Raw genomic sequence first — 13,850 nt, 5'->3', positions numbered from 1 at the left:
AAATCACATATATTTGTCACAACTTAAAATAAATTTGGTGTTTAAGTATATTTCATAAGTGAGATGATTTATCATAGATTTTAAATTATTTTTAGGGTTTGTTCATGCATTTATTTAGTCGATTATCTCAAATTATTCAAAGTTATGTGCGTTTGTCAAGATGTAATTAATCCAATTTTATACGTATTTCATAAATTTGATATATTTACAATAGTATTTTGCGTTTTCTAATAAGAATTTATTCATACATTATCTGTCTCGATTATCATTAATATTATGTGTACTTTTTCGGCAATTTGAATTACAAAAATCAAGAACAAAATCACATTAGCGACATAAATTAATACCCGACAAAATTTAAAACTTAATTAACTACTCGATCAAATACTTCAATGTGCCTATACAATTCATTAATCAAGCATTATCTCTAGTCCAAATTCAAAAAGCAAGTTTAATCGGATGGTACAAGATGTTCATACGTTTTGTCCTTTCATTAGACGTCATCTACACTTATTAAAATTTCAATTAATTCCACATTTCCATTACTTTTACTTTAAACCTTTATATATTTAACATTTATCGAGTCGTCGATTAATAAAACTAAATTTATACATACTAGGGTTTCTCAATTTTTTTTTAATTGTAAGGGCATAAACACCATTACAAAGAAATCTAGAGTGTCTTTTGGTAATTTCATTAAATTATTTTATTGAAATAAATAAGAAAGAGGAAAGTAAAAATAAATAAATAAAAATAAAAATAGGACACAAAACAGAGGGAGATAGTGATCACTGAAACCCTAAAATTTACAGCCTTTCTCTCTCACACCTGATGCTTTCTAAAAACCTCAATTTTCTTCTCATCACTCTTCCTTGAATTTCGTGCCTGATTTTCATCTTTTTTCTCTCTGCATTTTTGTTTAATCTCTTTGATTCTGTTGATCGGTTCTGGTTTTTTTTTTCTGAATTTTTTTTGATTTTTTTGTTTTGGTTTTGAATGGCCACGCCGCCGCCGGATTCTTCTGCTAGTCCACCGGCGGCCAATACAGATGGTGTCGCCGTTGTGACATCCGGCGCCGGTGCAGCCGCCGTCGGGGCTACTGTCAGCAGTCCTCAAGCTCGCCGGAGTTTACAAGCACCATGGGCTCAAGTGGTTCGTGGAGGAGAGGTTGAAGCAGTATCAGTGTCAAGTCCTCGCTCGCCGTCACCGATGGCAGCGGCTGCAGGTGTTTCGCCGGAGAAAATTTCGCTGTCGGATGATTGCTCGACCCAGAAGATTTCGCCGGAGATTTCTACTTCCGGTGCTCTGCCGGAGAGTTCTGATAGCAATGATGGCAATGTAGGTCGGCCGAAGAAGCCTGCTTGGAATAAACCTGTAAACGGTGTAGTTGAGGCGGTTTCTGTTATGGGTGGGGCTGTTTCCTGGCCTGCTCTCTCTGAGTCTACTCGGCCTAGCCCAAAATCAGCTACTGATTCAGCAAAACCAATTCCAGATGGATCGGTTTCTGTTTCTCAGGTTTATTTACAATCTAATGTTGATTTTTATTGTCTAAAGTTTCAATTTTTATTTAGTTTTGCGTACTTTTGATGGCTAAAATGTTTACTGTATTTATATTTATTATGTTGATATGAAGGAATTAAAAGGGGTATAAATGATTAATTGGTGTGTATATATGTTTTTTGTGAATAGGGTCCAATAATTTCTCAGTCACCTCAAAAACAGGCTAATGTTAATGCAAACACAAATTCAAATGCAAATCCTACTACCCCTGTTAGACAAAGATCAATGAAATACAGAGGTAGTAGCAGCAGTGGTGGTGGTGGTGGTAGTGGTCCAGGTGCTGGAGCATTTATTAGAACTCCGCCTCCACCTCCACCTCCATTGCCTCCACCATTTCCTGTAATGCATTTCCCACCTGTTCTTGAGCCTCCTGTAAGAGGTGCAAGACCTGTTGGAGGATTTCCGTCTCAGCCGCATGGAGTAAATGATCATTCTTCCCATAGAAATCATGGCAGGAAAGGTAACTTTGGGGGCCGACCTCGTGGAGATGGGTCTTATCATAACAATCATGGGGGAAGGCGTGATCAAGATCGGAGAGACGTTCATATGGGTCCTCCATTTGCTCCTCCTCCTCATGCAGCGTTTATGCGAGCTCCACTCCCTGGTTCTGGCCCATTTCTTCCAACCCCTATGAGAACACCTTTTGTTAATCAGATGGCATATGGTAAGTTCGCTGCTCCATTCTTTAATAATCTAGTTTGCTAGATGTTACCGATTTTATTGTTGGTTCCTTTCAGATATGCCTCATTTTTTTTTTGATGGTTCAGATATGACTCCCTTCTTTTACGTTCCTCCACTGAGTCCGGAGCCCTATAGTGCTGTGCCTATCATCAACCAAGCTCCACAATTACCCCAACATTTACCTTTAGTGGATCCAAATTTGCCTTCCTCCTTGGTTAATCAGATAGAGTATTACTTCAGGTAATTTTCAAAGCCATGAATGTAATTCTTTTCATTTCCCTTCCCTGTCCTCCCCCCCCCCCTTTTGAAATAAATTTCTTTCTTTCAATTTATATGATCTTCTGTGACATTTATATAACGAAGTTCCTTTTTTTTTTTTTGGTGGTTCAGTGATGCTAATCTTGTAAAAGATGACTTTTTGAGGGTAAAGATGGATGAGGAAGGGTGGGTTCCTATGCATCTGATTGCTAACTTTCCTCGAGTAAGTGATATCCCTATTTCTGTAGTACATATTGGTTGATTGCTGAATCGGCCTATATGATAAGTTGATAACACATCATTGTCTTTCCTCTCCTATGTTGATATGCTTAGGACTATGTATGTCTTGTTTTTTTTCTTCAAATTATTGGCACACTTTTTGTTTGCTTGAAGACATGATCGGTATGAGTGATTGACTTTATAATCATGAACTGGCTGTGATTATCCTTGTATTCTCTTTGATATTTAGCTCAGCTTGCTTAGCTAAAATCATTGAATCTCAGCGTAAAGATGTCACAAGTTCCTGAACTCATATGCTGAGATCATTTGAGCTAGTGAATTGCATATAGTAATTGTCAGGTGCTTGGAGATAAACATATGAAACTAGGTCATGACTCACAAAATGCTTTAGTTGAAATTGAGTTCTCTTTGAATTATTCAGAAACTAGAGTATGCAATAACTGTTGAACTTATGTAGAATGGGTACCAAATCTATACAAATAGACTAAATTCAGGATTGGAAGTGTACTTTATCAGGTTTATTCTGGTTTCATTCCAGCTACATATCCAAATTTGGATATTTTCAGATCCTTTGTTCTAGCTTAATGTCTTTTATATTAGAGCTGACTTAATCTTTCCTTGAACCATCTATGAAATTTACTTCGTAGTACAAACTGAAAATACTAGACGCGTAATTTCTCTAACTCTTTTAAAAACTTGTAGTTCCTTTGATTGGTGACTGAAAACACAAGTGTGTTTCTCTACTAAAGGAAGTGATACCTCCCCCAAAGCATCTATGCCAGTCTCACATTTGCTCTTCCACCTATATATTTGTTGTAGCTTCTGGAGGTTGTTAAATGCAGACCAATTGTAGAAAGAATTTTGATTGAGCTGTAATGTTCTGCTGTATTACATTGTTTCATGTTGGTTTACTTTTGATGTTTATCAGCATAGTTTCTGTTTGCTGATGGATGTTATTGCAGTTGACAGAAATAACTTTCATTGAAGAGAAAATCTGGAGATCAGAGTTCCATCTGGGTCTTTCTTCTTTATTTTATTTAATTTGTTGGTGCACTTACAGGAAGTCAAGGATAGAAAATTGGAATTGGTTTCCATTTCCTTTTCTATTTAATTTAAAATCCGTATCCAAATTTATATTTTATGGCAGCTGTTTTCTGAATTCTATAATTTTCAGTAAGAGCATTTTGATTTGTTCTGCTTGAAATTGTTGCACAAAACATTTTTTTAATCCAATGGATACAGACAAATGATTGCATGCCTAAGTCAAGAATTTGGTTCAATGTCCAAGTAGATTTTCGCACTCTTTAGGGATCTTCAAATAGTGGAATTATTACAAATAAGGCTTTGGATCTCGTCAATGCTTTTAGGACTTCTGTTATTCCTATTGTCCAGATTATTTAACCGTTTTCTCTTGGTGGAATTCTATATGTTCGAGTATTGATTATGGCAATACTATAAGATGTCTATGACTTTTTTTTACCTTGAGATTTGCAATTTTGTCTTTTATAGAGGGCATTATTATAACTTATCTACTGTAATCTGCAATCATATTATGTGTTATGTTACTTGACTATTCATTTGACTGAAACATACATATCTGCAAAATACACCCAAAAAAGCCGTACTAAATATCAGAGGGGGACCCATAAATCTATACTATTGGATTTTAAAAATCAGTAGAATGTTATATATGGGATTTAAACCTGTGATCTAAAGCAATTTCTTAACCTCCTTTGACTCTTCACTAAACTTTTTCTTATAGCAAGGGCATCCAACAACTTATGTGTAACTAAAAGAATTGCTTTTACCCTATCAAACAGTATACTTTTTCAATGAAGGGGATTCAATTTTCATCAACTTAAACTTGCCACTGCTAAATATGCCCAATACTGAAACCATATGTGTATGCAATTTCCATACTTGTTTCCTCGTAATATCTATTGTTTGTTCTTGACGTGCTTTTACAATATAGTATTACATTTTTGGGGATCAAGGTTTTGCTTGTGGTCTGTTTTTGCAGGTTAAGAAAATGACAGAGAAGGTCCAGTCTGATATTATCCAGTTCATTTTGTATTGTTTGAGGGCTTCAACGTTTGTAGAAGTGCAGGTAATATAGCAATTATAACTTCTCTTGCCTTGATGTATTATATTCTAATGCTTTTAAGTGGGTTTGGAAAAAAGATGTTTGATAATATTAGATAACACTGCTTCTGTATTTTGAACATGTTGTATCATCAGTTAAGAACTTTTATCTTGTACTGCATAGTCTCGCTGTTTATCCTTCTCTTCCACTATTAGATCACATGATATCAAGTACACATTGAGGTTCCTGTAGTTGTAATTTCTTTACTGAACTGCTCGTGTGAGTTCTTGTGAATCAAATATTTCTTCATCTTTTTGGAAGCTTTTTGCATGAACTGAGAGAATCCACATCTTATGGCATCTCACATAGTTATGGCCTTCTAGGGTAAGATAAGTGAGGCTCGAGGAGCCTAAAGTCCTTTGCCTCCAATATAACGTATTTGTTTTGGGTTGTCTTGTAAGGGTGCTGCATTTCGTACAACATAAACTAACTACTTGAAATTGATTTTTGGTTCTGCACAACTGTTCCACTCTTGCTGTATCAGCAGATGGGTGTTCTAATCTGTTACTTGAAGTAATCTTGATGGTAGTGATGTTATTTTTTATAGGATGATAAGGTAAGGAGACGGGATGGTTGGAGGAAATGGACTCGTACTGCTGGCCAGCTTGCAGCTGATTCAGGTTTGTCCGCACCTGTTGCATCGACAGATGGTGGTCCAACAGCTTCCTTGCAGAATGTTTCTGAGAATGAATCAGCTACAAATATCAGCAGTGCTACAGACGTGACCGATGCTCAACTGGAGGTAGCTGCTGGTGGCTCATCGGACGAATCAGCTAATCAATCAAACCCAGCTCAAGTAGAAGGCAGCGCTGGCGTGGGAAATATCTCTACCAACCATGCATGAAATAATACTGTCGATTTTGCAACGAGTGGCAACTCTGTTTTGCATTCTGATTTAAAGGAAGGTGTATTTGGAAGGGTTATACATACATCATTTGCTGCCCTTGTTGGAGGCCATACTTTTTGCAGTTTTTGAGGTGAGTGGAAGAGTTAAACTAATGTGTAAGTTATCTGGTATAGAGAGTGGAACGATAGTGGAGATTAAAAGGATATACAGTTGAGCTTGAGACTTTCGAGTCGTTTGGCTCGTATACTTGCATCACATATGCAGGCTGGTATTCCATTGTGATTCAATGGAGTGAATTTGGATTTTGAGCCTAAGGTTTAACTTTTTTGGGTTGAAACTTTACCTCCATTTCAGAGGAAACATTCTGAAAATGTAGATTTAGTGCTTGGCTGGTATCCAGAGTGATTGTGCTCTGCTGATTTTGTTATACTTATCTAGGCATATTGATTGTTTTAAATTATTTTTTCTTTTTTGCATCTCATTATACTATAGTTATGTTTTATCATGCTTAAGTGATAGATTAAGGTGAGATGTGTATTAATTAACTATGATTTTTCGATAGTAGTCTACTCGTCCGTGCTATGCTGCCAGTGGTAGCAAAACCATGTCAACGATGACTTGTTGTTTGCTAGTAGTACAATAGGGGTGGCATTGCTCGAGGTGAGTTGTGAAGACATGTGCCATGTATTCATTGCTGATGTTTGCCAAACCATGTAGGTGACGACTCGTTGTTTGTTAGTAGTACGATGGTTGTGTCATGTTTTCATTGCTGGTGTTAGCCAAATCATACCTGCAGTGACTCAATGGTGTGATTGTACTACACTATTGTGACATTGTTCATGGCTAGTGTATGTGAAGACGTGTCATGTATTCACCAAACCTCGTGTAAAATGATAGTAGTGATGTTCAGGGCGAGTGTATAAGAATGACATGATTCATTGGATCGGCTTAAACATCGAGGGCAAGATACTTTATGGTAGTCCTCTTTCAGAATAAGAATAAAGGGTCTTGCTTTAAGAACAAGAGATTTTGTGTTGATAATGAGTTGGGAGAAATAATGATTTAACTTTCTGAAGAACCACTGGATTTGTGGACCAGTTTTTGCTTTAGGAATATTATCAAAAAGTAAGTTTATAAGCATCTAAGGACCTTCATTGGCATTTCTATGCATTATACTTTTTCTTGAAAAGAAAAATTAAATAATATTGTACAAAAAGTTGTTCGAAATTCTATCCCTTTTCATAATAAGTGTATTAATATTTTTTTAATAACAATTTTATTTCATAAAAATGGAGCATCTAAAACATTACCAATTGAAACATGGTAGTACATAAGCATGATCGATAAATGTCAAATAACATCCAACCGAGTCCTTTGGTTATTTGAATATATGTGATAACTAATCCTATTATTTTAGTACAAAATGGTTGCGGGTACTAATTAACGCCTATTTATCCGTTTTTAACTATGATTAACACTAGTTTAAGAAAAGATAATAAGTTTTGAACTATGAAAACAACAATCCGTTGTCGTCCAGCGGTTAGGATATCTGGCTTTCACCCAGGAGACCCGGGTTCGATTCCCGGCAACGGAATTTTTTGTTTTCTACCTTTTTCGTATTTTAATTATCACACTATTGGTCGTACTTCAATTTTTTAGCCATTTTTATGTTCATTACTCGAGTCAAAGATAGACCCTCAAAACAACTTTTCTATCTCTCTCTAAACCCTACTTATAGGATCCGATTGCACTGATTTTATTGTTTACGCAGTATTAATAATGATCTAGAAAAAATACGAATCCACATAACAAACAATAAAACTTGGTGGGGTTTATCATTGTATTTTGTAACGTCATTGTCAAAAATCTAAAGGAATAAACATCTTTCTGTCTAGGATACTACTTTAAATTTATGCAATAATCATGCTGGAAAATAATGATGATTATTAGTGTTGCAATATAATGATTCACATGCAGTTAGAATTATTTGTAGCAATCAAATGAAAAAGGAATTAAAAAGTGTGAATGTCTTTAAAAAATTATATTTCCCCAAAATAAATGTACTCTTTGTTGCCTAAACTTTGGGGGGGTCAAATACTTGTGTCTATACTTCTTTCTCTTCAACAAATATGATGGAAAATTGGAAATGCTATTATTGTGTGAACTACTTACAACATGTTTTTTAAGACGCTTAGCTAAACATGTAATATACGTGTGTTTACGTGAATTTAGTAAATTATACCTTAATTTAATGAAATATTTACAAAATTTCAACTTTAACTTCAAATTAACATAATTTAAAATCATGTCTAAACGACCCTATGTATAAATATTTGACTTTAATAAGCTATTATTACATATTAATATTATACAAATTAATAAACTTTAAATTTTGAATTCGCGTAAAAATGATACAATTGCCTACTAGGAAAAAAAATTGAGTAGTGGAAAATCGATGCGCAACTGCTTGAAGTGAGTGTCGCATTGAAACACTCAAATTTTGTTACTGACCATAAAATACAAGTAGTTTGTTATTTTCTCCATTTCTATATATTTGTCAAATATTTTAAATTTAATTTCTTTTTGAATATTGAGTTATTTCTTTAAAAAAAATAGTGGTAAATATATTTAAGACTATTAGTTAATAGGGTTAAAACTATAAATTCATTATATCAATCACTAGTATATCGAATTAAAATTTGACAAGTAAAAAGAAATCGAGAAAAGTAATTATTGCTGCCCATTGGCTATAACTAATTTTGATCCATATAACCTTGCTAATTTATAATCACATTTGTATATTTTAAAAAGAGAATTTAGAAACAATTTTCTCCTTTTATAAATGGTAATGTTCATTATATTTCATTAACGTATCTATTACTTGATGATATCTACCAGATAACTTTGCTACAAGGTTTAGATAGATAAAGAAAAAAGTTGGATAACATTCTCAATTTTAGGCATAATACATAAACATATTCGTTAACTTTGATTCCGTTGTTTTATATTCATAAGCACTTAAAATTATTGAAAGTTAAACAAGTAGATATATGTGATTTTCCATGTAAGACACATATATCTACTTGTTCACTTTACGATAGTCTTTATACAAATTCAAAATTGAAAAACACAAATACCAGTTGAAATCAAGCTAAAAACACCTTTATATATTATACTTTTTTTTTATTAAATAAAACTACAAACTCTCGTGTGATTTTCATAACATTCACTTTACTATTAAACATTAAACCACACCCTTGATAGTCAGATATAATTTTTGCTTCAAATACTTGTCAATACAAAGTTATATTCGCTAAAAAACTCATTTAATACGTATATAATAAACTTCAAATCATAGATACGAACAGATAAAACAAAGTAACAATAATAATAATTTTAAAACATCACTTTGAAATTTGAATGGCTAGGACAACCTTCCAATCTAATAGGCATGTAGGTTAGTTATACTTCTTTATACCTAAGTTGATTTTGCACTTACACTCGAAAAAAATATAGACTTATAAACGTAACATATTATATTACTAAAAGACTATAGTCCAATCACTATTCGCCACGTGGACGACGATCGCCACCGCCTACCACCACTCCACTGTCATAGTGGCGTGTTTGGATAAGCATTAAACGCACTATAGATGGTTAAAAATATATAGGCTGTGGCAGGTGATTGACGAGCAATTATAAAGTGCGTACACGCATGAATGCACCAAATGATGATTACTATATAATAAGCTTTATGTGATCAACATTTTGTAACTTTAAAAAGGGCATTCATTTTTGTTAAAAACATTTAATTTGGAAACAAAAATGAAAGACATTGTTCTGTTTTTTTGCTTCCTTTTATTTTTACTCTCTTTGCTTAGAGAAACTAATGCAGTTTCTCAAGAAAAAAACAATGGTGTTTATATTGTTTACATGGGTGCTGCTGATTCGTCGAACGATGGTTCGAAAAATCAGCAAGCAGAACTAATGAGCTCATTAATAAAAAGGTTAGTTTATATTAATATACTCTTTTTGTTTCATTTTATATGATACTAGTTTCTTCTATTGTACTCGATGTAGAACTCGTTGCCTTTAGACTCTTTAATGATATATTTTTACGGTCATAAAAATGTCATGACACGTTTATGAGGTATGTAATGGAAGTCTTTCTTTCTTGATCGTACTACATGTCCAATCAAACAATGTCAGATAAAAATGAAACGTAGGGAGTATTACACATGGCTCTGAATTTGTAACAATTTTTTTTGGCTGGTTGTTACTTTTTGAGACAGTTAATTGGTAAATGATTCTGTTTTTATTTCTGTTGCAACTTATGGACCTTTTAGACTGCGGTCTGAATAGAAAATGTTAGGTTGATGGAATTTTCATTATTATAGTTCATTTTCAAGAATGAGGTTTTTTTTGTAAACATGTATCTCTAATGTATGTTAGGAAAAAGGATGCAGTTGTACACAGTTACAACAATGGTTTCTCAGGATTCGCAGCGCGTTTATCAGAAGCTGAGGCTAAATCTATTGCTCAAAAACCTGGAGTTATATCAGTATTCCCTGATCCAATATTGCAACTACACACAACGCGTTCGTGGGACTTTTTGCAATATCAAACTGAAGTAGAAAGCAGTTCTGCTCCAATATCTGGTTCTGATAACGCGTCACCAAAAGGCGTTGATACTATAATTGGAATCTTGGATACAGGTGCAACATTTATAAAATGAAGTGCAGGCAAGTTATATATTTTGTATTCTGTATGATAGAATTTAATTTTGTCCATTATTTTTTCAGGAATATGGCCTGAATCAGAGAGTTTTAGTGATAATGATATGAGTGAAGTTCCATCTAAGTGGAAAGGAACTTGTATGGAAAGTCATGATTCCATCTCTTTCAAATGCAACAAGTAACTTTCTAGCTCCTCATATACAATTTCGCGTATGATCACACCTGTTTTTCGCCACATCATATAGTAACTGAACGTTACATAGTACGTGTAACAGTAAAGTCACTAAACTATTTTCAGTCACGTTAAAGTAACTGAACTTTTGCCTACCTTAACAGTAAAATCATTGAACTATACACATTTATGACTGGAAACTTATAGAGTTTGCTATTTTTTGATGTTTTATTAGGAAGTTAGTTGGTGCAAGGTTCTATGATGACTCTGATGAGGATGGTGTAAGACCTTCTGGTTCAGCTAGGGATGATAATGGACATGGAACTCATGTTGCATCTACAGCAGCTGGGAGTTTGATTTCAGGAGCATCTTATTATGGTTTGGCTTCTGGGACCGCAAAGGGTGGATCCCCAGGTTCAAGAATAGCCATGTATCGTGTCTGCACGGCTGATGGATGTCATGGATCAGCTATAATGAAAGCATTTGATGATGCAATTGCAGATGGGGTTGATGTTTTATCGCTATCACTTGGTTCATCATCTGGTCTTGAAGTCGAGTTTTCTAGAGATCCTATAGCTATTGGAGCATTCCATGCTGTTGAAAAGGGAATTCTTGTTTCCTGTTCTGCTGGAAATGATGGCCCTGGTCCGGCAACTGTTGTCAATGTTGCACCTTGGATTCTCACTGTTGCAGCTACTACAATTGACCGTGACTTCGAGACAGATATTGTCTTAGGTGGAAACAAGTTGATAAAGGTAAGAGAACAGATACTTTTTTCTAAACCAGATCAATCTTGTGTTCTGTTAAGCCAGAGAAAATGTCAAAAACTATCCACTATAATACTTGGTATCCTTATTTGAGTTGCAGGGTGGAGGTATAAGTTTAGGTAACTTGACAAGATCTCCAGTATACCCGTTGATTAGTGGCGATTTAGCCAAATCCAGCAATAATGTTGTTATGGAGAAAGGTGCAAGGTAATTTAAAGAATATAGAATAGTAGGACACAACATTTGATGTCTACTCATACAGTCAGACCTCTCTATAACAATCACGTTTCTTTTGGAACCAATTTTCCATGCTATGTTATATTATATGTTTTCTAGAACGACATTTCTCTATAGAAACCAAAAGATTCCTGATACAAGATACCGTTATAGAGAGATTTGACTGTTGTACATACCTATAACTAATCAATGTGTTTCAGGTATTGTTATCCGAATTCATTAGATGAAACCAAAGTTAAGGGGAAAATTGTTCTTTGTGATAATCGCGACGGATACTTTTCACTTACTGAGAAACTAACAGAAGTGAAGAAGAAAGGTGGCATTGGATTTATACTAATAGATGATAATGCAAGAACTGTGGCCCCTAAATTCAATTCCTTTCCAGCAGCTGTTGTAACTGAAAAGGATAGCAATGAGATCCTTTCTTACATCAACTCAACAAAGTAATTAGTTGATAATTCTGAATTTCATTTGTTGCTAACTGATGAATTTTTGCTTATAATATTCTTCAAAATTTGTGAAGGAAACCAGTTGCATCAGTTCTGCCAACTGTTACCATAGCTAACTACAAACCAGCTCCTCTTGTGGCTTACTTCTCATCAAGGGGTCCTACATACAACACACATAATCTCCTCAAAGTAAATACTATTTTTGTCTTCTTTCTTGCTAGTAGTATTAGCATTATTCTCGTAGTTTCTTGTTCTTTGATTTCGCTATCACTTGTATTTTTTTGTTCTCCGGTTATTGCATTAATTATTTCGTTGTTGTTACTGTTCTTTCTTCTGTCTGTTGTGTAATACTCTCCATTTTGTATCATTCTGTTGTTGTTATTGTTCCCATATTTGTATTCCCTTTTTAGAACTGTTTGGCATGGTTTATTTAATCGGAGGGTCTATCGGAAGAAGCCTCTCTATCTCTACGAGGTAGGGGTAAGGTGTAGTATGTTGTTTATTTTCTTTGGTTATGCTCTAATGAAGATGGAAAAACAACAAAAAAATAGGCTGACTCAAGTTTGATATTTGTCCTTGCAGCCAGATATTACAGCACCAGGTGTTGCAATTCTCGCGGCTTGGCCTGGAAACGACACAACAGAGGCTGTCGCTGGCCAGGCGTTACCACTTTACAACATAATATCAGGGACTTCCATGTCCTGCCCTCATGTTTCTGGTATTGCCGCATTAGTCAAGGCGCAAAATCCTTCTTGGAGTCCTTCAGCAATCAGATCAGCTATTATGACCTCAGGTAAGAAGTCTTAACTCACATACTACAGTTTATTTTTTATGTGTATAGACTCATATCAATGACGTGAAAACAACCTCCTGCAGAAATATAAGGTAAGACTGTATATAATATACGATGTGGTAAGCCTTTACTCCGGCAAAAGCAGGAGCTCAGAGCATCGGACTGCCTTTTTGTACTGACCCATGTCAATCTTTAATTTTACAGCTTTACAGACTAACAATTTGAAGGCTCCAATCACAACAGTCTCTGGATCCGTTGCAACACCATACGACATAGGAGCTGGAGAAGCAAGCCCTTCATTGGCACTCAATCCAGGATTGGTCTACGAGACTAACACTGCAGACTACTTGCAGTACCTATGCTCAGTTGGCTACGATAAATCAAAGATAAAACTCATTTCAAATACAGTTCCTGATGATTTTTCATGTCCCACCAACTCAAGTTCTGAATCCGTCTCACAAATGAACTACCCTTCCATTGCTGTTTCAAATATCAAAGAAAATGAAATCAAGAAAGTAACAAGAACTGTAACTAACGTAGGACAAGAAGACGCAACATATACAGCAAGTATAAAGGCACCAGTTGGTTTGGAAGTCCAAGTGACCCCGAATAAATTGGTATTTACAAATAATAGCAAGAAGTTGAGCTATGAAATGTCTTTCAAAGCTTCATCTAAACCAAAGGAAGACTTGTTTGGATCAATTACATGGACAAATGGTAAATACAAAGTCCGAAGTCCATTCGTTGTATCTACTAATTCACAAGGTGAACACTCCAAAACAGCAGATCGCAGATCAAACTAGTCTAGCAAGTTTGTATGTACTGTAATAGTCCATGTCCATGTACACAACTATGTTACAACTACATCATATACATGCTTACATGAAAAAAAGAGCGAAATAAAGATCAGATGACAGACTCGTTCACAGAGTGAGAACATAATACTACCTCCGATTCAATTTGTTTG

General features: G+C 34.9%; 2 protein-coding genes and 1 non-coding gene across 3 annotated transcripts; all 3 read left to right on the top strand.

Moving 5' to 3' along the window:
• The first annotated feature begins 757 nt into the window (after window positions 1-757).
• On the top strand, window positions 758-6,215 carry LOC107017780 (la-related protein 1C-like). Its single transcript, XM_015218040.2, has 6 exons — window positions 758-1,515; window positions 1,690-2,224; window positions 2,328-2,481; window positions 2,632-2,722; window positions 4,760-4,846; window positions 5,430-6,215. Exons 1-6 carry the CDS (start codon window positions 997-999, stop codon window positions 5,724-5,726), a joined length of 1,683 nt encoding a protein of 560 aa, XP_015073526.1. The 5' UTR covers window positions 758-996; the 3' UTR covers window positions 5,727-6,215.
• A 1,036-nt stretch (window positions 6,216-7,251) lies between these two features.
• TRNAE-UUC lies at window positions 7,252-7,323 on the top strand. The gene has a single exon. It is a non-coding gene; the product is annotated as a tRNA-Glu (tRNA).
• Window positions 7,324-9,399: 2,076 nt separating this feature from the next.
• Window positions 9,400-13,842, top strand: LOC107018260 (CO(2)-response secreted protease). The gene is made up of 9 exons (XM_015218693.2): window positions 9,400-9,736; window positions 10,182-10,444; window positions 10,532-10,643; window positions 10,873-11,392; window positions 11,505-11,611; window positions 11,842-12,084; window positions 12,165-12,279; window positions 12,673-12,883; window positions 13,088-13,842. Exons 1-9 carry the CDS (start codon window positions 9,555-9,557, stop codon window positions 13,684-13,686), a joined length of 2,352 nt encoding a protein of 783 aa, XP_015074179.1. The 5' UTR covers window positions 9,400-9,554; the 3' UTR covers window positions 13,687-13,842.
• Window positions 13,843-13,850: the final 8 nt, after the last annotated feature.

The sequence above is a fragment of the Solanum pennellii genome, chromosome 4 (genome assembly GCF_001406875.1).
Source record: "Solanum pennellii chromosome 4, SPENNV200".
NCBI classification, from domain to species: domain Eukaryota; kingdom Viridiplantae; phylum Streptophyta; class Magnoliopsida; order Solanales; family Solanaceae; genus Solanum; species Solanum pennellii.
The sequence above is the reverse complement of the archived record's forward strand: the minus strand, read 5'-3'. Positions and strand labels throughout refer to the sequence as shown.

What these genes read in the sequence shown, in the direction of transcription:
- LOC107018260 (XM_015218693.2), top strand. Translation starts at nt 9,555, where the DNA reads ATGAAAGACATTGTTCTGTTTTTTTGCTTCCTTTTATTTTTACTCTCT. An exon ending in TCTTACATCAACTCAACAAA is followed by an intron (nt 12,085 to 12,164) that starts GTAATTAGTTGA and finishes AAATTTGTGAAG; the next exon opens with GAAACCAGTTGCATCAGTTC. An exon ending in ACACACATAATCTCCTCAAA is followed by an intron (nt 12,280 to 12,672) that starts GTAAATACTATT and finishes TTGTCCTTGCAG; the next exon opens with CCAGATATTACAGCACCAGG.
- LOC107017780 (XM_015218040.2), top strand. Translation starts at nt 997, where the DNA reads ATGGCCACGCCGCCGCCGGATTCTTCTGCTAGTCCACCGGCGGCCAAT. An exon ending in TGTTAATCAGATGGCATATG is followed by an intron (nt 2,225 to 2,327) that starts GTAAGTTCGCTG and finishes TTGATGGTTCAG; the next exon opens with ATATGACTCCCTTCTTTTAC. An exon ending in CAGATAGAGTATTACTTCAG is followed by an intron (nt 2,482 to 2,631) that starts GTAATTTTCAAA and finishes TTGGTGGTTCAG; the next exon opens with TGATGCTAATCTTGTAAAAG.